Here is a 23,059-nt window from a genome sequence, read left to right as displayed (position 1 = left end):
CTACATAGATAGAGTTAACTATGCAACGGAGAAGTTCCCCCTAAACTTGTTTATAGAAAAATTTAAATCCAAATAGTATCCCTCCTTTCAAACATATGGCGTTTTCAGAAAAATTCGTCATAAAAAAGTGGCAACCAATTGAAAAAAACAATGATCCTTTGGAAGGAAAACGATATTGATTTGTCTTTTTCGTAATTTGCAACATAATCAGAGTGGAGCACGCTGTGGGTTTGAATCCCACAGGCCGCCTTGAGATATACGCCAAAGTTCATCGGGTCCCCTCCCCCTCCCCCTCCCCCTCCCCCTTTACCCCATCTGAGGATTTTACCAGATTTTTTAAAACTGTCTTGGGCCGGAATCTCTTCTCTCCAGAAACTGTGGATTTACTCCTTATTTATTCCATATATCATGTGTGACATCATTCTGGAAATTAACAAAGCATACAATATGCTATTCAGCCAAACTGTTTCTTTCCAAAAACCTGCAAGACTTGGTAGCAAAAATTCGTGCCATCTCTTTCATCCATGTAACATGGCGTAATTCAACTTTTTTCAACATATCTGACAAAGCTTTAGCTTATCTTTTTTAATCGTAATCCACAGCAACCCAGGTCCAAACAAAAACAGTAATTTCAAAACGTTGCAGTCGTTAAATTGAATGATGTAATGCATAAATAGCCCAGATAACAAGTCCTTAAATCTTGAAAATGTATTTTGAAAATCTTTGAATCATCCGAATTTTATTTCTCGTTTTTCTATTCACTCAAGATGGCACTTGAAATCCATGCTCGAGAAATCGTCTTAGGGATGTTATGACGGTATGAACATCATCATGAACTTTTAATTTTAAGTATTTATCTTTGACTGAAGCTCTAAGAGACGCAGTTTTCAATGAGACGATTCCATCTTCATTCCAAAAACTAGCCTCCCAAACGACGTTTTTAGGGGTTCATCAGGCGTTCCTGCAGAACGCCTGACGAAGCCTTCGGGGACCGCACTGAAGTTGACGCCTTTTCGGCGATGGAACGCCTAGCCGTGCATGCGCAGTTGAAGGACAAAGTACAGAAAAATCCTTAAATTAAAATAGCTATATGATCATGACCAATATGAAAAAAAAGATCCTTCTGTACTTAGAACCTTCAACTTTAATTATCACGAGACTGTACTTGCTATTTGTAAACTCAAAATGTGATAAATAAAGATGAATTTCTTTGGGGAGGGGGGGAGGGGGTACCGGTACCCCCACCCCCACTTCACCCACCCTTATGCTAAAGCACTCGATGGCTCGTTACGTTATACGCTGAATTAATAGTCTCAGAACATTCTGCGTCGATAACGAGCAAGTAAAACTGCGTTTCTTCTGGCCTCTAGCAAACTAACCTATTTACTTTGGTTATGTTTGGACATGCGTGATAAAAAAATGACCTCATGTTCACAAGACGTTTCCTTCAACATCAGACAAGTGCAGCATTTTTGAGTGGATTTGAAAGCAAATTTTATACTTTTCACATGGGAAACATTTCAAATTAGTTCTTATCGGTCTTTTATAAAGCTCAAAGGGAACTTAAGCTCTGGGCTAGTTAGTGCTAAAAACAATACAGAATGGCAGTGTAACGAAATTTGTGTTCTTTGCCTTAGATGAATTACGACTCCTTGTCAAATCTCATTATAAAGAACCTTTTACAGTTGATTTAGAAGAAGGGAAAATCTGTTGTTCGTTCTATCACAGAATTTCATTTTTTACTGAAGAAATGATCATTGTCACGTGACTGGCGGTTTTTCCCTTTAGAAATAATAAAAAGTTTGTGTTACGAAAAATCCAGATTTATAAATATTTTTTCTGAAATGAAGACTGAACATTTTGCTGCTATTGGTAGCATTTGATCAAAAAAGACGAATTTCTCGCAAAAATAGCTCGGCAACCGACTTTCATAATTTGTGAGTGAAGAAACAGTTCCTGAAGAGAGGGATTCCGTGAAAAGAAAAAAAGAAAAGAAAGTTGAAACACCAAGAGGAAAGGCGTTAGTATAGAGGCATCCTGTATCCGAACCCTCCTCGCCTCCCCCCCCCCCCCCCCGCAAACACCATTTCTAGGGCTATGTTAATTAATTTACCTCATTTTAAAAACTTTTTTGGCTCGTAACCAAATATACCAAACGAAAGAACCGTAAACCAAAATCTTCACAATGCTCCCGTGTACTTTTTTTGAAAGCTGTAACTTTTTGAAGACCCCCATGGGCAGACTCGGCGCTCTGCATAAAGACTAGCCAGTTTTCGGTCTCTTCCTTTCAAACTGTAGGTGAAGGCGCTCACCGTTTGAGCAGTTTTCTGTCGAAATCCTACCCTTCTACTTCTTACTTACTCAAGTTTCTGCTTGACGCATTCCTTCCATTCTTATAGGTTATCACAGGTGGACACTTCAAGACGGCAGCTATGACATCCGGACTTCCTTAACTAAATACAATACCCTCAACATAAAGAAATTAAGAATGCACAGAAAGTTTTCCTGTAAATAAGAGGACAAACTAATTTTCTCTTCAAAGGGATTAAGTTTTTTTAAAATATCATGAAAGCTACAATTTCGCAGGAGTTATTTTCGAGTTTTCTGTATGTATGCACTTTGAAATGTCCTTTTCTTTGTTAGAGAGGCTAACAGTCTTGCGTCCTTTCGTTTGAGGATGATCTTGACGAGTTGAGTCATCAAGGGTCTTAGATTTTAGTCCTGCAAAAGCCTGCGGTTAAAGCCAAGCTGTAATTTGGATTCACTATTGAAGTGAACGCAATATGTTTGAATCTTGACTAATAGTTTAAATCTTTAGTCCATTTAAGAAAGAAGACTCTCATTTCTCCTCCTATACTTACCTCTGTTTTTGAAAGCAGTTTAGTTCAATTACTCTCATCAGTGGCTCTTCCATGACAGCAAAATCTTTCTCACCTAAATACAGTGCTTTTTAAAAACAAATATCAATAACGCAGTGCAGATCCAGACCTTCAGATAAGGAGGTGGGGGAGGGGGGGGGGAGGGTCAGTCTCCAAAAATAAATTTTTCGGCCATTCGGGCCTCAGTTTGGTCTGAAAATTAGCGGGGGGGGGGGGGGGGGTCGGCTGCCCCGGGGGCCCCTCCCCTGGATCTGCCAATGTAATGCCAGTAAGAGATTTCATACGGCCATGAGCTTTCTCCTTGTTTCATAGGCCACATTTCCATGCCGTCGACGTTTGAGATATCAACTTCCTTTAAATTTTACATACCTATACCTTCTAGGCAAGGCAAATTGATCTGCAACTTTAATTCGCATTTGGAGACTACGCAACAAAGATAGCGTGGAATTTTCTGACCTCAATCCAACGCTTCTAAGAACAATTGATTTATAATGCGGGTCATGTATAATCAATTTTGATGACACTAATTGGATAGATTTTCTCTTCTCTTCCTCTCTTGTTCGTTAAAGAAGTGGCCATACGATTTCTTAGTTCAACCTTACTAAAGCAGACTTACCGGAAAAGGAGCCAAGGCCCTGGGCTGGAATCCTATCCGAGGAAGGCCACAGGACTTTTGTTGTGTAGCGGGCTTCAAGAGTGATCCCAGAGCTGTTTAAAATAAACAAGACCTTGCAAAGGAAGTTAGTATGATCTGACATGCGACGAAAATTGAGAGTTAAAGTATCATTTCAAGTATCAACGTCTATGCTTTAATTGCAATGATCACTTTGTTTCAATTATGATCCATCAATTGATCCACAGGTTGTTCTCAATGTTCCTGGAAGGCTCGATTACAATGCACGTATAAAAGTAGGTTAGACTCTCCTCTTAGACTTTTGAATCTGTGTTCTTTTTTGGAGAGTAGTTTTAGCGCCATGTTTTTTACTTTTGTACTTACGGTGCATTCAGCAAATCATCAGTTACCGTGTTTTAACAGGATGTACTCACGAACCTCTTACGCGCGGCGTGTGACCTGAAAAGTAAACGAAAATAACATGGATGTTACAATAACTAACTGCATCTCTACCTAGCACTTTCGACACGAAAACTCTCATCAGTCAGTCTGTCATCGGTCTCTTTCAATCCGGTCTCCATCCTCTTTCGCCTCTTCTTTCATCTTTCTAGGGCAACATCTTGACAGAACACGAAAAAACAATGGTGCTTTACACTTCTTGACGGGGCGCCCAAAACGAAGTACCCTCCATCCACTTTCCGTAAAAAAGATGGCAGATATTGAAAGGAAAAAAACGTCCGCGTTCAAAGTTCCTGAAATAAAATTTTCTTAAGGTCTAATATAGCGTTAGTAGAAAAACACCACATTGACACACAGTGTGTTCGGAATTTTATTGATCGTGAAAGTACAACTATAACAAAAGTCGGCGCGCGTATAATTACTAGATGAGTAGCGCTTGTAGCGTTAGTAAACAAACGATACCCGCGAGTGTTGTGTTTGTGAAACTTTATTGATGTTGATGGTGTAGTTTTAATATATTACAACTGCATATCATTATATTAGCACGTAAAATCTTGATTGAGTAGGAACTCGATGGGTGTGCGCGTTTCTTCAGGAACGCTGCCAAATTATGTATCTTGTGTAAACACGCCAAAAAATTGGTGTTGTGCGTTGCTTGACGGTGCGCGCCACTCGAGAAATTCCTCATGAATTCTTCAAAAAAAGACGGCAGAACGTGCAAAAAACACTGACGAGGAACAAAAAGGAAACGATGCTCGACGTTGCTGAAATATAAACGCGTTAGTAATTGCATTTAGTTACTTTCATTAAAGTACTTTAAAATAACCGTTTAAGACACCACAAAGACAACCAGCTGTTTTTGTTTCATTTTATTGATGTTGTTTATACTATATATTTAAGATATCACTCCTATTTTAAGTACTATTATTATCTACAGCTTTACCACCGCTATAATTCTACATATTAGAAAAAAGCACACCATAAGACAACAATTTTCGTTTAATTTATTTGATTTCAGTCTTAAGTTACAGAAGCTGACATTAGCTAATTAAGGGGGGAGCGCACCTATAAGAAAAATTTGGGGTCCAGGAAAAACCAAGGAGTGTTCATATGCCCTTAAAACTTGGCACATCGAATGAAGCACCCCAGGGCTCCCCGGACCGTACGCAAGGATCGTTGGCGATCGTATCCGCTGTTGAGTTGTCGATACCAGGCCTTATCAGCTTTTGAAGCTGATATTCGGACGTAGACCGGACGCCGGAAGCCGAAATCGAATCGAGCCGAATTTCGTCTCTCGATCGTTTATAGATTAATGATGTAAGAAAAACTCTCACTAACCTGATGCCAGTTTGTAGAATTAACCTTGGCCTGATTTATACGGTGCAACATTTGCAAAAACTGTATCTATACGGTGCTAGCTCGATTACGTCGCTTAAAACCTTTTAAATACGCTGCTCTTAAGGTCACGATGTTACTTAGTTGTGGAAAGCTTTTTACAAACGCTGTACCATTTAAATCAGCCCTACCTTGCTTGGGGTGCTGAACTCCGTCGTCTTTTGTCACCACTGGGAGTTTCCTTGTCACACTCCTTCTCCAAGAGCAAGTGGACTCCACATCGTGCATGATCAGGCGTGGTCCTCTGACTTGTCCAGCTGAGGGGATGAAGTTGTTCTTGAAGGCGAAGTCCAGCCGGCCAGTAATATTACTAATTATAAGTATTAATAGCTGCCTCCTCAACAAACATTGAAGTTTAGTTCACACGGGTGCGACACGTACATGCGAAACTAAGGAAACCCTTGAAAGGGACATGGGTCAAAAACCATTTTACTGTTTTTAAAAAGCTTCACGTTGCTTTAACATCTGAACCAAATTCAAGCGAAACTAAGTACATGCATTGCTCATCGCATGTTTTTCCCATGGCTATATTTTTTACTTTTCACTTTTCACTGCCTCAGAGAAAATCAATGTTTGTTGAAACAGCTCTTTAAGTAGTCATTGCTAATTACTGTCTGCTATAGCTATTCTCTTTCCTAGCCACCATTTCGTTCGCAACACGATGTTATTTTACTTATCATCATCATCATCATCATTTTGATTGTGCCTGGTTTGTCGTCGTCTTTCACCTCATTGCCAGCTGTCTCGCTTACGTAACTATCTACAATATCTTTCTAAGGCGTTCGATGATCTTTGTTCTTCTTTCTTCGGCCGGCTTCTTCCTTTACTGTACAAAGGGTTCCTTGACCATGTAGCAGGATCAGTAATCGCAAGCTGCTTGACTTGCTACGAGATTTGACAGGAGAATAAAACTACTGACAATTCATGTAGGACGAAGCAGCCGCTATCATTGGACTATCGATGTGAAGGCTACCTACGCCTACCATTTGCAGGCGATCTGTGCCTGCGTACTGCAATGCAGGGCTTCCTGAAGAGAATTCTCTCTCAAGGCAAGATTAACAAGAAGAGAAAACTTTTCCTCTCAGTGTTAATGATGTCGTGACAAGAGATATCCCCCATTACCTGACAATCCTCATACATCTATCTATAACCTGTGAAGTCTACACAAGAGTAGCATTAAGCGCAAATTCAGGTACACACACAAGCGAAGGTGAGGGTTTCCTACGCATGCGTGTTCCCGAAATATGATTGCAGCCTATGATATTCTTGTGTTTACACCACAGGCTACTAACTTAACTAACAGCCTTCCAGCTTCATGTTGTCCCTCCGGCGATGAAAAAGCAGCGTGGATGGTTCTTTAAGACTACCTACGCTTACAATTTGTAAACGGTCTAGCTTATGGTGTGTGCGTTGTCCCGTATTACCCTTCATAACCTGCAACAAGGTGTTAGCCTTTGCTGAGAAGGAACGTCTGGTCGCAGGTTTGCAAGACTAAACTGTAAGCTCGTCTACGCTCACAAATTTGGTAGCAATTACTCATCTAAAACGCTGGATTTTCAATCGTTAGTTTTCCTCGTTCCTTCCAATAGAGATCAAACACTAGCAACCTTTAATGTTTTGGTCGTTTTACGTGAAGCAGACCCAAATTTGTGAGGCTTTACTAATTAACTACCTGTAACAAGAGAAACCACTCAACTTATAGGAGGTGCCCAAATGAGGTCCATCTACAATAGTTGAATGGTCTTTAGTCTCAAGTCTCCTAAGATTACATAAATAAATCACTATCTGGTTGAACCTTGCGGATAAAAGCTTCACTTGCTCAGCGCGTTGACTGTCAAGTGAAGTGTAAAAGTGAAATCGAATTGGCGCAACTAAGCGGGAGACTGAAGCGAAGGCGGCGACGACGACGAAGAAGATGTCGACGGCGAAATGCATCCGAAAGACGAACGAAGAAACGAACTTAAGCCGAAATTCTGTCGCTGACCGAATACCTGCAAAGAAACCCAAGATTGAAAAAGGGATAGGGGAGGCCCTTACCAGCCCAGGGAACGCAACTAACTTCTCTAACTACAATTAAGTTAAGCCGAAAAGAAGTCCAGGGACTTCAAGCCGAACGTGTGTGGAAAGTATGCTGTGCAAGGTTCATCCAGCGCTTTATACATTAATCCCCCTTGACCCAACCCATAAGGGATAGATCTGACCTGAATGACATGTGGCTCGGAAGCTGATGCTGTCTCTGGAAGCTGGGCGTGCTGTGTAAATATCAGACTGATCGGTAACTATTAGGAGGGTAGCCTGGTCTGGAGGTCTGTCTGAGGAGAATGGTCTAGTCTGTTGGACTGTCCGAGGCTGGTGACCTGTTCTGGTGGACTGCCAGTGGAAAACAACACGGTCTATTGATCTGCCAAAGGAATTGGTCTGAGGATCTTCCGGTCTTAACGGAAAGTTCCTTGGTGTGGTGAAAAATGGGCTGATCTGTTGATCTGAAAATTGTAAAGGAGAGAAAGCATCGTTTAAATGAGGAAATACACATAAAAAGGTCCAATTACCATGGCAAGAGGTCAAGCCATTTTATTCATATTCAAATTGCAGTTTTCCCCGCTTTTGGGGTAAAATGCATGTTTTATAATGCTGTACAAATTTCGCAAGTTGTAAGCATAGAATTTCAATATCTTAAGCCTCCTTTGCAGTAAATAACTGGAGCCACTGTCGAAGTATGGGCACCACTCCACGCGAAACTAGCCAATGCAAAAAGAAATTAAGTAAATAAAAAATAGTAAAATATATTGTCGTAAAAACCTGCGACTGTTATTGGTCATGTAATTATATTAAGCGTACATAGTAGTAAGAATAGTTCAACCGAATAACCAGAGAACGTTCGACGGCACGATATATTTGTTATCACGCATACACGTCAACTACAATTAACTCTCGTTACTTTAATTTATGGTGTTTCTTTTCGTAAAATTACAGCATTAGGAAACATTATGTTAACAATTTGAGGCTATGTAGAAATTTTATCAAATTCATCATGAAATTTTCCCGCAAGATATGCGGTGTTTCACGTGTCAAAGCAGTATACGTAGTTCTTACACAAAGTTAGGCTTAAAGGAGACCAGTTACCTCATTTCGTAAATACGCCTTGAAAATTATGAAGTTTCAGTAATAAAAACCGTTCACTAAATCCAAATAAATTCATAATGCTAGACAATGACCTGAAGGTTGCTTGTAATGATGCTGGCCAACACAAACCGTCTTGGCCACGTGTGTTATTTCGTTCGGAATCAAATCTCATCGCTATTTCACATTGAACCTAATATTTTGTAGTTTTTTACTTCAACTAGTAATTTCCTTAATGTCTAAAAATGAGAAAACAGGGAAATTAAATAATGCGACAAAATAACCTAGTTTTAAGTGTAGTTTGTCAGACTAAGAGTTGCAATTTCACTGCTAAAGGTATATGCAAAGCGTTAAGTGTCTACAGTTTGTAATTTCTTCTAGGTATCTTAGAAGTTTCTTACCTTTAGAGTTTTTATAACAAAGTAAAGAATGAGGGCAAGAAAAACTGGCTTGCGTAAGAGTAATAACTTCTTAGAGTCCACAAAACTGTTTGTCGCATAACGTACTCTCGTGTGTTTGTTCACAGTGCCAAGTGAATAATTATCACAGAATTCAAAATTTTGAACGTGGCGCCGCCGAGCAACCTCGCCATCAGAAAAGTGTCTCCTGATTGGCTCTCATCATGCACGTGCCAGCGGGGCAGAAGTAAAAAAATACTGGAAGAAGGAGAAAACAAACAGAAAAAAGGATATCTTTAGGGCTAGTAAAAATAAAATAACAATAATGGTAAAACGCTACATCTTCAAAGTTAGTATCTTATATCGATCTTCAGGACTGAAATTGCCTAATTGTTGCTAATTGTATCTACATCGAGAACAAAATTTTGCCTGCAATATTGCAGAAAGTGTTCAAACGTCTACCTTTAATTAATGAGGCAAACTTTTAAAAAAGAGATGAATGGGGGGGGGGGGGGGGGCGGTCTGTCTCACTTGGTGACCTCTTGTATGCGAGGATGGGGGTTTGTTTACGTAACTGTGTTAACCGAACATTTTAATGTTTTCGAATGCTCTAGAAAAGTTCGAGGATAAAATAAACCAAAAATATTATGCAATTTACTGCCTAAAAAAAGGGACACACGATGATGGCTTTCATTCAAAGCATGAGTTCTGTTTGGTCACCCTTGAACAAATTTAGCCCTGTCGAATTTATCAAGGAATTTGGGCACGGTCCTTGCTCACAAACAACATATCTGGGGAGTGAAATAACAAAGACTCAGCTTCCGAAAATGTTAGAAAAAATGTTTAAAGTAAAATTTTGAAAATCTCAAAGGGTGCTTTTCAAAAGTCAAAACTGGCCGGCGGGCGGACGGATAGTTTTTGAAACTACGTGATCCTATTTTTAGAAATAGGCTGATCTGGCTAGAACTGTAAGGTTCTGATAAATAGCGGACTAAATACTCTTTACTCCTCAACTGGTTCAGTTGACCGGCCAGTTCTGATAACAAGGGTAAGCGTCCTTGATGGAAAAATAGGTTAAAGTTTTTACCCTTTGTCAGAAATTTGTCTTAGCTCTCGTACGCGACTTTACAAGAAGCTTCACGGGAAATGGACGTTAGAAAATGTCGATGCTACTTGTAAAAAGCGACTATGGACAGCAATTTTCCACACTCTTTCGGCTCTCATAGACCAAAGACATGAAGTCAAAATATTCAAACTTTGCAGTAAAAGACGTGGTTTCACTTACTGTGTTCTGATTGGCTACTTAAACGGAGAAGTTGAGCTCATCTTGAACGTTCTGCATGGACTACCGGAGTTTCTCCGGCAAAAATAATCCCTCTGACCTCAAAATAAGCGTTTATATATGAAGTAAAGATGGCTAAAAATTTTATTTATCTACCAGAAAGGGAATCCTCGTTGTTACATACATTGAAAAACTACTTAAAAAATACAGAATACAGAATGAAAGAAATACAACGGTACTATTAACGCGTGCAATGTTGAGTTTACAAAATGTTTATCCTAGTTTGACGTGAAGACCCGTTTTTATGGGGTCGATGCCATTTGTGACATCTATAAGAATTGTCGAATCAGCAAGCCTTATAAACATGCAGGTTCAAGCTTTCTATACGAAAAAAATGTCTACCTTAATTACGGGGAGTAATGCTTCTCTCATATGACCGAGAGTGATTTTAAAAAAATATATTTCTTTGACTAGAGAAGACTGTGTCTTAAAAATGGCATCGACCATGTGTCAGAGAAAAATGTGCAAAAATGGGAAAATTGCCGCACCGTTTAAATTCCGTTGCATTAATCTAGTACAGCACGCCAATGATTGCAAGCAACGAGAAGGACAGGAAGGGAAAAATGCCGGCCGACAAGCCTGGGGCACTACTATCAGTTGTAGTTGCTCTCCCCGTCGTCGTTGTTCGTGCCGTTGTCCGTGCCGTTGTCCGTGCCCTTGTCGTTGTTTTTGCCGTCGTCATTGTCGGTATCATTTCTCCGCGCGTGAAAGTGACTGTAGCAAAGGTTACATTGGCATGTTTGCCTATATCGGAATTACTATTTGGGGTGATACGCATGATGACGTCAACAGGCGTAGTCGCCGGGTTATTCAAACTGTAGGTTAGTCCATTCTCCGTCCCAGCATCCCACGGGAGCAGGTCCATCGTCACCTTTTCTTTCCACCCATTCATTCCACAGAGATCATAGCTGTCAACTCCAACGAACCAATCAGGTGAAGGTGCGATCATGGTGATTACAGAGACCATGGAGTACATGTTTTGCACCATGATTTTTGTGCTCGTGCTGCCACCTGGAGTGCTTACCATCCCGGTTTTATAGACATTGGAGACAAAACCGGGCTTTTTCATCATCATAACTTCTTCATACAATGGTTGCGCATTTCCTGTTAATGAAAAATAAAAGCAAATTTAATATTGAAAAGTGAGGAAAAAGCCAAGTACACGAGTGAATTGGGGGTGGAGGGTGGGCAAGGGTGTAGTTAGTCAAGTCCCTTTAGATCAGTCCATAACAAAAAGACAACAGACAGACAAAAAAGTGAAAAGGACTGAAATATATCTGCCATCGCATTGGAAATGCAAATGCATTGTATTAGCAACTGTATTTCCAACTATACATTGCCAGTTCTTGTACAGTGATTATTGCGGTGTTTTGTTTTTATTTTTTCTAAGTGTACTGTTGGTTATGTGTTAGTGTTTGTCTCAGCTTTTGTTAGCGCTTTAGATATGTACATAATTGTAGCGAAAGAAATATATTGTTATTATGCTATATTATTATTCAGAATCATGTGGTCAGTGATTCATGATAGTCAGTTAATAAGTCAATCTGACAATTAGGTGAGATTTTTGCCACACAGATTCATTGAAAGAGCGTTCTAGTTGGAATAATAGGCCTTGAGCAGGTAACATTGGTCCCGGTTATGAAAAATTCTGTTTACTTAACGAGTGTGACCGCGTGAAATTAACTGTATGATTTCTGGGGGCTTAAGTTTGTCTAATTTTCTCGCTATAAGTTTCTTCCTCCGCATACCCATCAGTGTAATCACTGAGAAAAATCTTACTGATAATCAACTCTGAAAAATTGACGCACCGTCTTCTGCAACTCTCTCAACACCCGGTGAAGCTCTGGTCATATCACTCCACATTTTGTATCTGTAGGAGTGTGTAGCAATGACGAGAGGAGAGAAGTGGGCCCCATTCGGCCATCCATTGGGGTGGTTAGCCTGTGACCACTTCGCTTCAAACGTGACTGTGTAGTAGTACATGCCACTGCATTGATTCATGGTTGGTTTGTTTTGCCTTGTGAACATCAGCTTGCCCAGTGTCAGTATCGGCCCGGGTATGTCCATAAAATTGCTTTGTGGTGGTGCACTTTTAGTAATCTGGGTAATAACGCCGGGTGGCGTGGTAGCGGCATCTGCAGCATCGAATGTTGCCCCATCATCAGTACCGGCATCCCAGGGTTGTATATCATTAATTGTCCAGCTGTCCATCCACATTCCACTCGAAGCGTTGCAAAGAGATACTTTCATGATCCCGGTGAACCAATCGGGAGATGGAGCGAGCATGGTTACGAGAGACACATAAGGAAAGTCCTTTGTGACCTCGACTTCGATGTTCATCACGCTTTCTGTGCCGTTTATTGCCATATTACCGGACTTGATCTGTTTCCAGGCTGTCTTGGTAGACATGATGCGTTGCATTATTTCTTGCTCCAGCACGGTTGAGTTACCTAATGAAAAATGGAATGAAAAAATGAAATAATTGGTAGGCGCGAAGTTGGGTTAAATGCGTAACTAAAAAAAAACTTGATTATGAGATAAAAATTTGCAAGCGCAGCGCCGTAGCTAGTATGAGGCCAACCGAGGCACTCGCTTCGGTAAAATTTTGACGAATTTCGCCGATCATTTTTATTTTACATAAGCGATCATCGGATATTTTTAACGCATCATGATATTACAAAGAATTCAGCAATTCAGTCAATATACTATGAAAAAATTACCATATCATCGATCTCAAGGGGCTACGTACGTTAACTCAAATTTTTTTTGAACAAATACTGATCAAAACCATTGGCGAGGTTAACGGTCACCCAGATTATGTAGCTTGTTTCTGATTATTGCTTTTTAAATTCCACTTAAATTAACTAGAAAAAAAGTTACCGAAAGGCCCAGAAAACGCTGCAAATCGCATTTCCGAGAGACTAAAGTTCAAAATTTCTCGGGGGGGGGGGGGGGGGGCATGCCCCCGAACCCCCCTAGCAACTCCCGCCTGCCTCGGTTGGCCGTTTGGTCTGGCTACGGCACTGAAGCGTAACCCGCTTTAACACTTTTCAGAGTATCTGCCTGCCGCAGCTCGATTGGGAGGTTATTCCACAGCACCGCACCCATATAGCTAAAGCTATTTTTTAGGTAGTTTGTGTGGGGCTGAGGAATCAGACCCAGTTTGCTCTCAGTGTCTCTTCGCGAATAGGAGGTGACACTATCACCACGGTCTGAGTTAAAAAGGTTGCTTAAGTAATCTGGAGCAAGACCGTTTATTGATTTTTGTAAAGTAACTAAGATAGTACACGCCTTCTGATTGGTTAAAAACCTATGGTTTATTGTGCCGGTAAACTCATAGAAAACTGAAACATGCTTTAAAGTTATTTTATCTAATATTCATTAGTGAATATTAGATCGAGTTGGTTCACTAATTAGCTGATTTAGAGCTCAGTGATGCACGTTGTATTGTGATCCTAAGTGGACGCACCCTCATTACAGTTTATATCTCCCAAAATATGGCATTCCATATTCTCGGCATGGAGAGAATGCGCAATGCGAGCTTAAGCAGGCTTTGACTTCTTCGATATCATTTCAAAATTGAGCGTTTCATCACGCAAGCCATATTGATGCTTTACGGCGATGAAACGGCGGTTGGTTTTTCAGGCTATTTAAGCTCCCTCCCTTTTGAAAATGCCTTAATCAGCTTGGGTTGCAGGTTGCTTGTCCCAAGTAACTAATGCTATCCCGGTGAAGACGATTTGAAAACGGTCTACAGGTTCAGGAAATTTTCGTAAATGTACTGGGTTCAAGTGCGGGCTGAACCACTTTCCACTCATTTCCTTAGTTGTGTTTTTTTTCCTGTTCCTAAATTATAAAAACAGTACTCCAACCAAAGCCCGTGAATACAGACACTGAAGCCGGATCACAGAGAGTGTCGGTGTCACCCTCGTCATGCTATTAAAGTTAACTGAAAAAACCATAAGTTTTACTAGAACAATATACCTAAGAAATAAAAGAGGACATAAACATCGTCAAATTAAACTTCTCTAACTCTCACGATGCTGTCTTTACGCGGCTTAAGTCCACGGAAACACTTAAAAAACCCCTCATTACTTAATACCACAGTATTACTTAATCACAATCCTTTTCTGCATCTCGTTTGATGCCAAAAATTGACGTTTACAAATCATCTTATAACAGAAGCGATGAAAACATTGACATGCTATTAACTGTATGATTTTTTTTAACTTCAAAAAATAACGCTCTATTACAGTACCAATTGACAATGACGTGTCCGCATTAGTAAGGTTGGCTCCCTATGAGAATTCGTTGATTGGGCAAGAAATAACCGGGTTGAATTCAGAGAAAATGTAAGGGCTTTCTTTCCCCAGGGACAAATTAAAGAAAACTGTCCGTAATGAGGGGATAGGAACATAAAAGGGAGGAGGGGGAAATGGCTCGAAAAAGTAGGGAGGAGGTAGATTTACCCTCCTGTACCTCCCCCCTCCTTAATAACAAGGTGTCCGTATTAAGTCGGTGTCCGTAAAGCGGGGCTCGGCTGTATATCGCTGTCAATTGTCGCGCAAGGGAATTGTTGCAAAAGTTGCTTAGATTACCCTCCCCACCCCTGATTGATTTCTTTTTCAATTCATAGGGGAATATGGCGGTGCGACACCGATCGACGGGGGGATAGAAAGGTGATTTGTATTGCTGAAAATACCGCCATCAGAGAAGTAGTTTGGTTAAGTGGCCGAGTGTTCTAGGCATCAGACTAGTAGTCTGTACGCCCAGGTTCAGTTCCTGATAGAGCCACAATTTCCCAGTAAGCACTAAAGCAATAGGGAATTTAAGATACTGTAGTGTATTCATTGTTACCGTAGTAACCTATTTACTATTAATATAATCAGTGAAACCACATGTACAGAGTAAAGACGTTTTTGAGCGACACACGTCAACCGGATGTTTACCGCTTTATTACGATTATCCCAACTTCCTCGTTTTGTCAAAAAGTGTAGATGGACTCTCCTGGAGATGAATTCCTAAGAAAAATATCCAATTTCAAAAGCAAGAGAAAGATAAATTTGTCGCCGCGTTTTGTTTAACCTCGATAATAGATTAAATATGGAAACTCTCGCGTCGTGGGCCCGCAGTGACGGCAATGAACAGTATCAAAAGTGTGATGCACGTGCAAAGTTGTTGTTTTGCCCATCTAAACTATTGCCTTTTTGAAGTTCTCGTTGCACTAGCCACCGTGACGTCTAAAACTCGCTAGTAATAGAAAGTGAGGAGTTGAGTCAAGCACGCATGGTACTGTGATTCGTCTTGAAACAAGCGAGCCCTTCTGTAAGAGCCCGCACTACTGTTCAGTGAAAATTTTGAATTCAGTTCACCGACCTCTTAAAGTTTTTTCTTTTTGAATTCAATTTCGTTCGTCTCAAAATTAAGCAGAATGTTACGTACCACTTTCAGCAACATTTTTTACTCCTTCAGAAGCCCTCATTCCCGACATCCACAAAGAGTCAGATCTGAGCGAAGCTCCGACCAGAGGCGAAAAATGGCCGATCTTGGGGGCAAAAGGAAAAGCATTTGGATGCGTCATGTTGCTCCACATGCCATAAAACGTTAGCCCGTACTGAGCGACACCTTGGCATTCGTAATTTGCAGAGTAAGCTGCTGAAAATAGGCCAAAAAGAGCGACCAACAAAACTGTCCCTGCCATGTTGAAGATCACGGCCTACTTCGCCAGAGCTTTACAGTGAACGTTGCTGATGTGAGAGGTATCTGCCTAAACTTATTCGTTTAAGAAATGTCATCTTCTTATATTGTTCTACAATTTTTGGTGACGCACCTGAGATGCTTTGTCATGCTTGTTTTACTAGCATGGTTAACCTAGGTACTTGCCACAAGATTCTTCAAGGGGAGATCCTTTTGCACGACTAAAATGCTTCTTCTTTCACATCTTAGCTTGGATTAACTTTTCCAACTCTTGAAAGATCCATTTATTGTATTCCAAACCTTTATTCTTCATTTTGCTTCGAAGTAACCCGTTTCGTATGAGGAATTTTGAACAAATGGTACGTAATAGTTTCTTTGTTTGTTGGTTAGGGAAGCATGAAGAAGAAGGGAGGGAAGTTGGTTAGGGAAGCATGAAGCACTTGTATTCAACATAACCGGAACACTTTAAAACTGATATTGATAGGCTCCTGAAGTTGGTTATTAGGGAGCTTTAGCATCGACGACGGCAACGGCAGCGAAAACGTCAGTTTTAAAATGAATTCCCGTTTTTTAAATCTTTGTCGCGTTTATTCCAATTTGCTGAAAATGGCAAGTGTGGGCGAATTTCCCTAGAGTTGATTTGTTGAGGACCGCACTCAAGTTTAGAGAGAGAAAAAGAGATTCGTCGTCGCTTGTTTACGGTCCTCCATAAAACTTGCAACTAGGCATTTTCACGTCGTTGTCGTGCAAGGACGTTAAAGAAATGTACAAAAAAGCGTGATGCGCGTGCAAAGTTGTTGTCCTATTGCTTTTTTGAGGTTCTCAAGGCCGTCGCCGTCGTCGTTGCTAAAGCTCCCTATTAAATAAAAAAAATCTTCGTAAAACTTTCTGCTGCTTGCGAAACATGTACTTTAACCTGAAGATCTTTAATAAGGCAAACGTTGGTACAAGGGAGGAGAGGGAAGGATACCGCCTAACTGGACCTCTTGTGTGCGAAGGTGCGGGTTTGTTTACCGTTTAAAACAAAACTGAATGCAAAGCTGGCAACACGGCAGAGTTGGTTTATTTAAGGCCTGAATATTTCGGTTAACAAAATTAACCTTCCTCAGGGCCAGAGCTACACTGAGTAAGACTAATTTTGTTCACCAGAATATTGGCCTTGAGTAACTCAGCCCGTTTCCGTATTTTCAACCTTGCATTCAGTTTTGTTTTAATTCCTACTTCAAGTGACGTCATCATCTCTACATTAGAGATCCGGTAAGAAAGAACCAGTCTGTTTTATTTAGCTTTACTCGCCGTTACCATAGTGGACCTCTGCATTCAAGGGTTTTTTGAATTTGTTCACTTACTTGTTTGAACCAACATTTTAATGTTTTGGAATGCTCTAGAAAGTTTCGAGGTTAAAAATAAAACAAAAACTATTGTGCAATTTACTGGCCTAAAATAGGGACACCATGATGGCTTTCACTGCCAACGACATGAAAAAACGTCATGGAAGTTAGAAAATGTCAAAAGTCGCGTTATATTTACTGAATGAGGAGACTTTTTGTAAATGGTAAACAACTTGCAAGTTTCTTTCCTCTTATAGACCAAAAACATGAGATCAAATTATTCAAATTTTGCAGCAAAAAGCGTGGTTCCACTTCCTATCAAAACGGGGAAGTTGCGTTCGTCTTTAACGTTCGACATAACTCGAGTTCCTCCCCCAAGAAAAAAATCCTTCTGGCGGCATAATAAATCCTTTATTTACCAGGTTTGTCAGGCAAAGACAGCTAGAAATTTCATTCATCCACCAAATCGGGAATTATTATTGTTACATGTATCGCAAAACTATCAAAAAAAAAAAAAATAGAATGAAAGAAATACAAACGTATATTCGCGCGTGCACTGTAGAGTTTACAAAAGGTTTATCCTACTACAGGGTTTGACAGGGTCGATTTCATTTGTAATGCGTCTCTGTGAAATCTGTAAGAATTGTCCAACAATTAAATCAATAACCATTATGGAACATGCACTAGCCAAGATACTAGTCTGTTCAGAAGGTGCTTGGTCAACTTTAAGCTTTCTACACCGAAAAAAGGTCTAACTTGAGGGGAGTAATGTCCACCTCATTTGACTTAGAATTAGTTATGAAATGGTCTTTGACCAGAGAAGACTGTGTCTTTCAAATGGCATCGACCACGTGCCAGAGGAAAATGTGCGAAAATGACAAAACGTATTGGTTTCACCGCTCTGAGTTCCATTGCATTACTCTAGTACAGCACGCCAATGATTGCAAGCAACGAGAAGGACAGGAAGGCAAAAATGCCGGCCGACAAGCCTGGGGCACTAGCTGTAGTTGTTGTTTGCGTAGTTGTTGGTATCATTTCTCCGCGCGTGAAAGTGACTGTAGCAAAGGTTACATTGGCATGTGCGCCTATATCGGAATTACTATTTGGGGTGATACGCATGATGACGTCAACAGGCGTAGTCGCCGGGTTATTCAAACTGTAGGTTAGTCCATTCTCCGTCCCAGCATCCCACGGGAGCAGGTCCATCTTCACCTTTTCTTTCCACCCATTCATTCCACAGAGATCATAGCTGTCAACTCCAACGAACCAATCAGGTGAAGGTGCGATCATGGTGATTAGAGAGACCATGGAGTACATGTTTTGCACCATGATTTTTGTGCTCGTGTTGCCACCTGGAGTGCTTACCATCCCGGTTTTATAGACATTGGAGACAAAACCGGTCTTTTTCATCATCATAACTTCTTCATACAATGGTTGCGCATTTCCTGTTAATGAAAAATAAAAGCAAATTTAATATTGAAAAGTGAGGAAAAAGCCAAGTACACGAGTGAATTGGGGGTGGAGGGTGGGCAAGGGTGTAGTTAGTCAAGTCCCTTTAGATCAGTCCATAACAAAAAGACAACAGACAGACAAAAAAGTGAAAAGGTCGAAATATATCTGCCATCGCATTGGAAATGCAAATGCATTGTATTAGCAACTGTATTTCCAACTATACATTGCTAGTTCTTGTACAGTGATTATTGCGGTGTTTTGTTTTTATTTTTTCTAAGTGTACTGTTGGTTATGTGTTAGTGTTTGTCTCAGCTTTTGTTAGCGCTTTAGATATGTACATAATTTTAGCGCTATATATAGAAATATATTGTTATTATACTATATTATTATTCAGAATCATGCGGTCAGTGATTCATGATAGTCAGTTAATAAGTCAATCTGACAATTAGGTGAGATTTTTGCCACACAGATTCATTGAAAGAGCGTTTTAGTTGGAATAATAGGCCTTGAGCAGGTAACATTGGTCCCGGTTATGAAAAATTCTGTTTACTTAACGAGTGTGACCTGTATGATTTCTGGGGGCTTAAGTTTGTCTAATTTTCTCGCTATAAGTTTTTTCCTCCGCATACCCATCAGTGTAATCACTGAGAAAAATCTTACTGATAATCAACTCTGAAAAATTGACGCACCGTCTTCTGCAACTCTCTCGACACCCGGTGAAGCTCTGGTCATATCACTCCACATTTTGTATTTGTAGGAGTGTGTAGCAATGACGAGAGGAGAGAAGTGGGCCCCATTCGGCCATCCATTGGGGTGGTTAGCCTGTGACCACTTCGCTTCAAACGTGACTGTGTAGTAGTACATGCCACTGCATTGATTCATGGTTGGTTTGTTTTGCCTTGTGAACATCAGCTTGCCCAGTGTCAGTATCGGCCCGGGTATGTCCATAAAATTGCTTTGTGGTGGTGCACTTTTAGTAATCTGGGTAATAACGCCGGGTGGCGTGGTAGCGGCATCTGCAGCATCGAATGTTGGCCCATCATCAGTACCGGCATCCCAGGGTTGTATATCATTAATTGTCCAGCTGTCCATCCACATTCCACTCGAAGCGTTGCAAAGAGATACTTTCATGATCCCGGTGAACCAATCCGGAGATGGAGCGAGCATGGTTACGAGAGACACATAAGGAAAGTCCTTTGTGACCTCGACTTCGATGTTCATCACGCTTTCTGTGCCGTTTATTGCCATATTACCGGACTTGATCTGTTTCCAGGCTGTCTTGGTAGACATGATGCGTTGCATTATTTCTTGCTCCAGCACGGCTGAGTTACCTAATGAAAAATGGAATGGAAAAATTAGAATTGGTAGGCATGAATATGTGTCATGCGCAAGCGCTAGCAGAAACAAGCTTTGACTTCTTCGCTACGATTTCAAAATTGACACTTTCGTGTTCCCCACAATGCAATTTGCTTTCCCCACAAAACTTTGCATAAGTTTTCGCTTTCAATTTCTCAATGGATGATTGTTAGTCGCAGAGAAATTAAAAACAAATCTTACGGAAAGTTTGTGGGGTAAACAAATTTTATTATTGAGAACGTGAAAATCGCAAATCACTTTTGAAAGTACTCATCACGGCAGTGATATTGAGGCTTTAAGACGATGAAACGGCGGTTGGTCTTTCAGACTCCTTCCACACGAATCTTGGCATTTTTTTAAAACACCTTAATCAGCGTGGATTGTGGGTCGTTCTAAGTAGCTAATAGTGACTTTAAGATCCAACGACGCGGACGACAACGAGAACGTCAAAAACACAGTAGGTTTAATTAGCAAAACAACAATTTAGCACGTAAAATCACACTTTTTTGTACATTTCTTTCCCGTTTTTGCACGACTGCGACGTGAAAATTCCTAATTTCGCGTTTTATGGAGGGCGTAAACAAGCAACGACGAAATTTTATTTCTCTTTTTGAGCTTGGCTATGGTCCCTTGAAATTCAGCTTCACTGGAGGGTTCGCCTACAATTGACAAAGTTAGTGGGTAGGAATAATCGCTATAAAGACTGAAAGAACGCAAATTCACTTTTTAAGCAGCGTTCTTGTCACCGTCGCGTCGTTGGATCTGAAAGTCCCTAATATTATCCCGGTGAAAACGTTTAAAACGGTCTACAGGGTGGAAATTTTCGTTAACGTACCAGGTCTAGGTTTAAGACCTTTGGCGGTTTAATCAGATTACTGGAAATCATATATCCAGTTCTGGTTGTGTCACGGGCTGTGTACTGGGTTTAATTACCGGCTCAACTATTTTTCCACTCAGTTAAGACTAAGTTGTGTTTTCTGTTCCCAACTTATTTAAACAGTATTCATATTTATTTCAAGGAAATCGCTGTGGATCGTCATCCAAACCGAAATATGTTGGTGAACACAAGGAAATTAAAATGAGGCAACCAGTCGCCTGGATTCCCCTGCACACCCCGGGCTTAAAATTAACTTCTCAGGGGGATAGGGCCTTGCGTCATCGATCGACCGGTGAGCAGCGAGGTAATATTTTGATGCAGAAAATGTGCTGATATTTCTCCACCCCTGGCCACAATTAAGAGCCGCCTAAATAGCATTGGTTCATTGACCGAGTGGTCTAATCTGTAGACCCATATTCAATTCTTGAATGAGCAGTAATTTTACTTTAAGCACCAAGTTTTTGAGGGAGCTTAAGCAACAACGACAGCGACGGTTACCAAAACGTCACTTAAAAGTGAATTCGCGCTGCTTCAATCTTTATCGCACTTATTCTATCTCTTTCTAATCGTCAAATCTTGGCAATTTTTTCTGTAGTTCTATTTTAATAGACTGTATCGAAGTTCAGAAAAAGAAGAAGAAAATTGTTGCCTTGTGTTCGCGTCCTCCATAAAACGTCAAATTAGGCATTTTCCATTTTCAGGTCGTAGTCTGCAGTGACGGCAACGAAATGTATACATGTATAAAAAAAAGGCGTGATGCACGTGCAAAGTTGTTGTTTTGCCAATCTAAACCTATTACCCCCACTTTTTTTATTCTGTCAAATGTAGGCAAACTCTCCTGGAGATGAATACCTAATAATAATATACAATTTCAAAGAGAAAGAGAGATTTGTCGCCGTTTATTTACGTTCTCTATAAAATGTGAAATTAGGAAATCTAGTTTACGTCGTGGGCCCGCACGGCAAAGAAATGTACCAAAAATGTGATGCACATGCAAAGTTACAGTAGGTGCCGTGACATCTAAAACTCGCTCATGCTCTTAGAAAGAAGGGCTTACCAAAGTACGTTACTGTGACTCGTCTTGAAAAAAGCGAACGAGGCCGGATTAATGCTCAGTGAAACTTTTGAATTCAGTTAACCAACTTTTAGTTTATTCTGTTTAAATTCAAGTTCGTCCGCCTCAAACTATTAAGCAGAATGTTACTTACCAGTTTCAGCAACATTTTTGACTCCTTGAGAAGCAGCCATTCCCGACATCCACAAAGGGTCAGATCTGAGCGAAGCTCCGACCAAAGGCGAAAATTGGCCGATCTTGGGGGCAAAAGGAAAAGCATTTGGATGCGTCATGTTGCTCCACATGCCATAAAACGTTAGCCCGTACTGAGCAACACCTTGACATTCGTAAGTTGCAGAGTAACCTGCTGAAAATAGGCTGAAAAGAGCGACTAAGAAAACTGTCCCTGCCATGTTGGCCCACTTCGCCAGAGCTTCACAATGAACGTTGCTGATATGAGATGCCTTTCCCTAAACTCATTCGCTTAAGACCTGTCATCGTCTTATATTGTTCTACAATTTTGCTGACTCACCTGAGATGCTTCGTCATGCTTGGCGTACAAGCTTAGTTAACCTACTTGGCCACAAAATTCTTCTGCAGATCTTTCTCCAAGACCAAAATGCTTTTTTCCTTTACATCTTATCTAACTTCTATAAACTTTTTCGCACTGTTGAAAGATCCATGAATTTTTTTCCAAACCTTAATTCTTCATTTTGTTACGAAGTAACTTTTTTCCTATGAGGAATTTGAAGCAAGTATATGTAATAGTTTCTTTGTTTGTAAGAACAATGCAGATCGATCTCTTTGCTAAGCGAAGAAGCCTCAGGAAACCATGACAAAGCAGTTGTGTTCAATATAACCGGTATGACAGATATTATAGCGAATTGTAAGTTGCGGTTATTAAACAAAAAAGTCGCCACAAAACTTTCTGTAATTTCTTTTTTTTCTGATCTGGGATTCAAATTTTGTACGATTTTGCGTGCAGTTATGTTATTATAAATAACAAATATACCGATGATATCAGCTGACGTTACAAATGCACCTGTTTGTGCGCCAGTTTGTTTTGTTTGCCCGTCGCGTCGCAAC

At 40.5% G+C, this 23,059-nt stretch overlaps 2 protein-coding genes across 2 annotated transcripts; both read right to left on the bottom strand.

Moving 5' to 3' along the window:
• Positions 1-10,702: 10,702 nt before the first annotated feature.
• LOC140943023 (uncharacterized) lies at positions 10,703-16,012 on the bottom strand. Its single transcript, XM_073392055.1, has 3 exons — positions 15,649-16,012; positions 12,015-12,656; positions 10,703-11,310 (listed from the first exon to the last, which is right to left on the bottom strand). Exons 1-3 carry the CDS (start codon positions 15,905-15,907, stop codon positions 10,718-10,720), a joined length of 1,494 nt encoding a protein of 497 aa, XP_073248156.1. The 5' UTR covers positions 15,908-16,012; the 3' UTR covers positions 10,703-10,717.
• A 1,613-nt stretch (positions 16,013-17,625) lies between these two features.
• Positions 17,626-22,737, bottom strand: LOC140943024 (uncharacterized). Its single transcript, XM_073392056.1, has 3 exons — positions 22,128-22,737; positions 19,376-20,017; positions 17,626-18,679 (listed from the first exon to the last, which is right to left on the bottom strand). Exons 1-3 carry the CDS (start codon positions 22,384-22,386, stop codon positions 18,156-18,158), a joined length of 1,425 nt encoding a protein of 474 aa, XP_073248157.1. The 5' UTR covers positions 22,387-22,737; the 3' UTR covers positions 17,626-18,155.
• Between the last annotated feature and the right edge of the window lie 322 nt (positions 22,738-23,059).

The sequence above is a fragment of the Porites lutea genome, chromosome 7 (genome assembly GCF_958299795.1).
Source record: "Porites lutea chromosome 7, jaPorLute2.1, whole genome shotgun sequence".
Lineage (NCBI taxonomy): Eukaryota > Metazoa > Cnidaria > Anthozoa > Scleractinia > Poritidae > Porites > Porites lutea.
Note: the sequence above shows the minus strand (reverse complement) of the source record. Positions and strands in the feature narration are given on the sequence as shown.

Excerpts from the sequence above, each read along its gene's own strand:
- LOC140943023 (XM_073392055.1), bottom strand. The coding sequence starts at position 15,907 with ATGGCAGGGACAGTTTTGTTGGTCGCTCTTTTTGGCCTATTTTCAGCA. Across the intron at positions 12,657-15,648 it reads AAAAAATGTTGCTGAAAGTG|GTAACTCAACCGTGCTGGAG; the intron begins GTACGTAACATT and ends ATTTTTCATTAG. Across the intron at positions 11,311-12,014 it reads TGAGAGAGTTGCAGAAGACG|GAAATGCGCAACCATTGTAT; the intron begins GTGCGTCAATTT and ends TTTCATTAACAG.
- LOC140943024 (XM_073392056.1), bottom strand. The coding sequence starts at position 22,386 with ATGGCAGGGACAGTTTTCTTAGTCGCTCTTTTCAGCCTATTTTCAGCA. Across the intron at positions 20,018-22,127 it reads CAAAAATGTTGCTGAAACTG|GTAACTCAGCCGTGCTGGAG; the intron begins GTAAGTAACATT and ends ATTTTTCATTAG. Across the intron at positions 18,680-19,375 it reads CGAGAGAGTTGCAGAAGACG|GAAATGCGCAACCATTGTAT; the intron begins GTGCGTCAATTT and ends TTTCATTAACAG.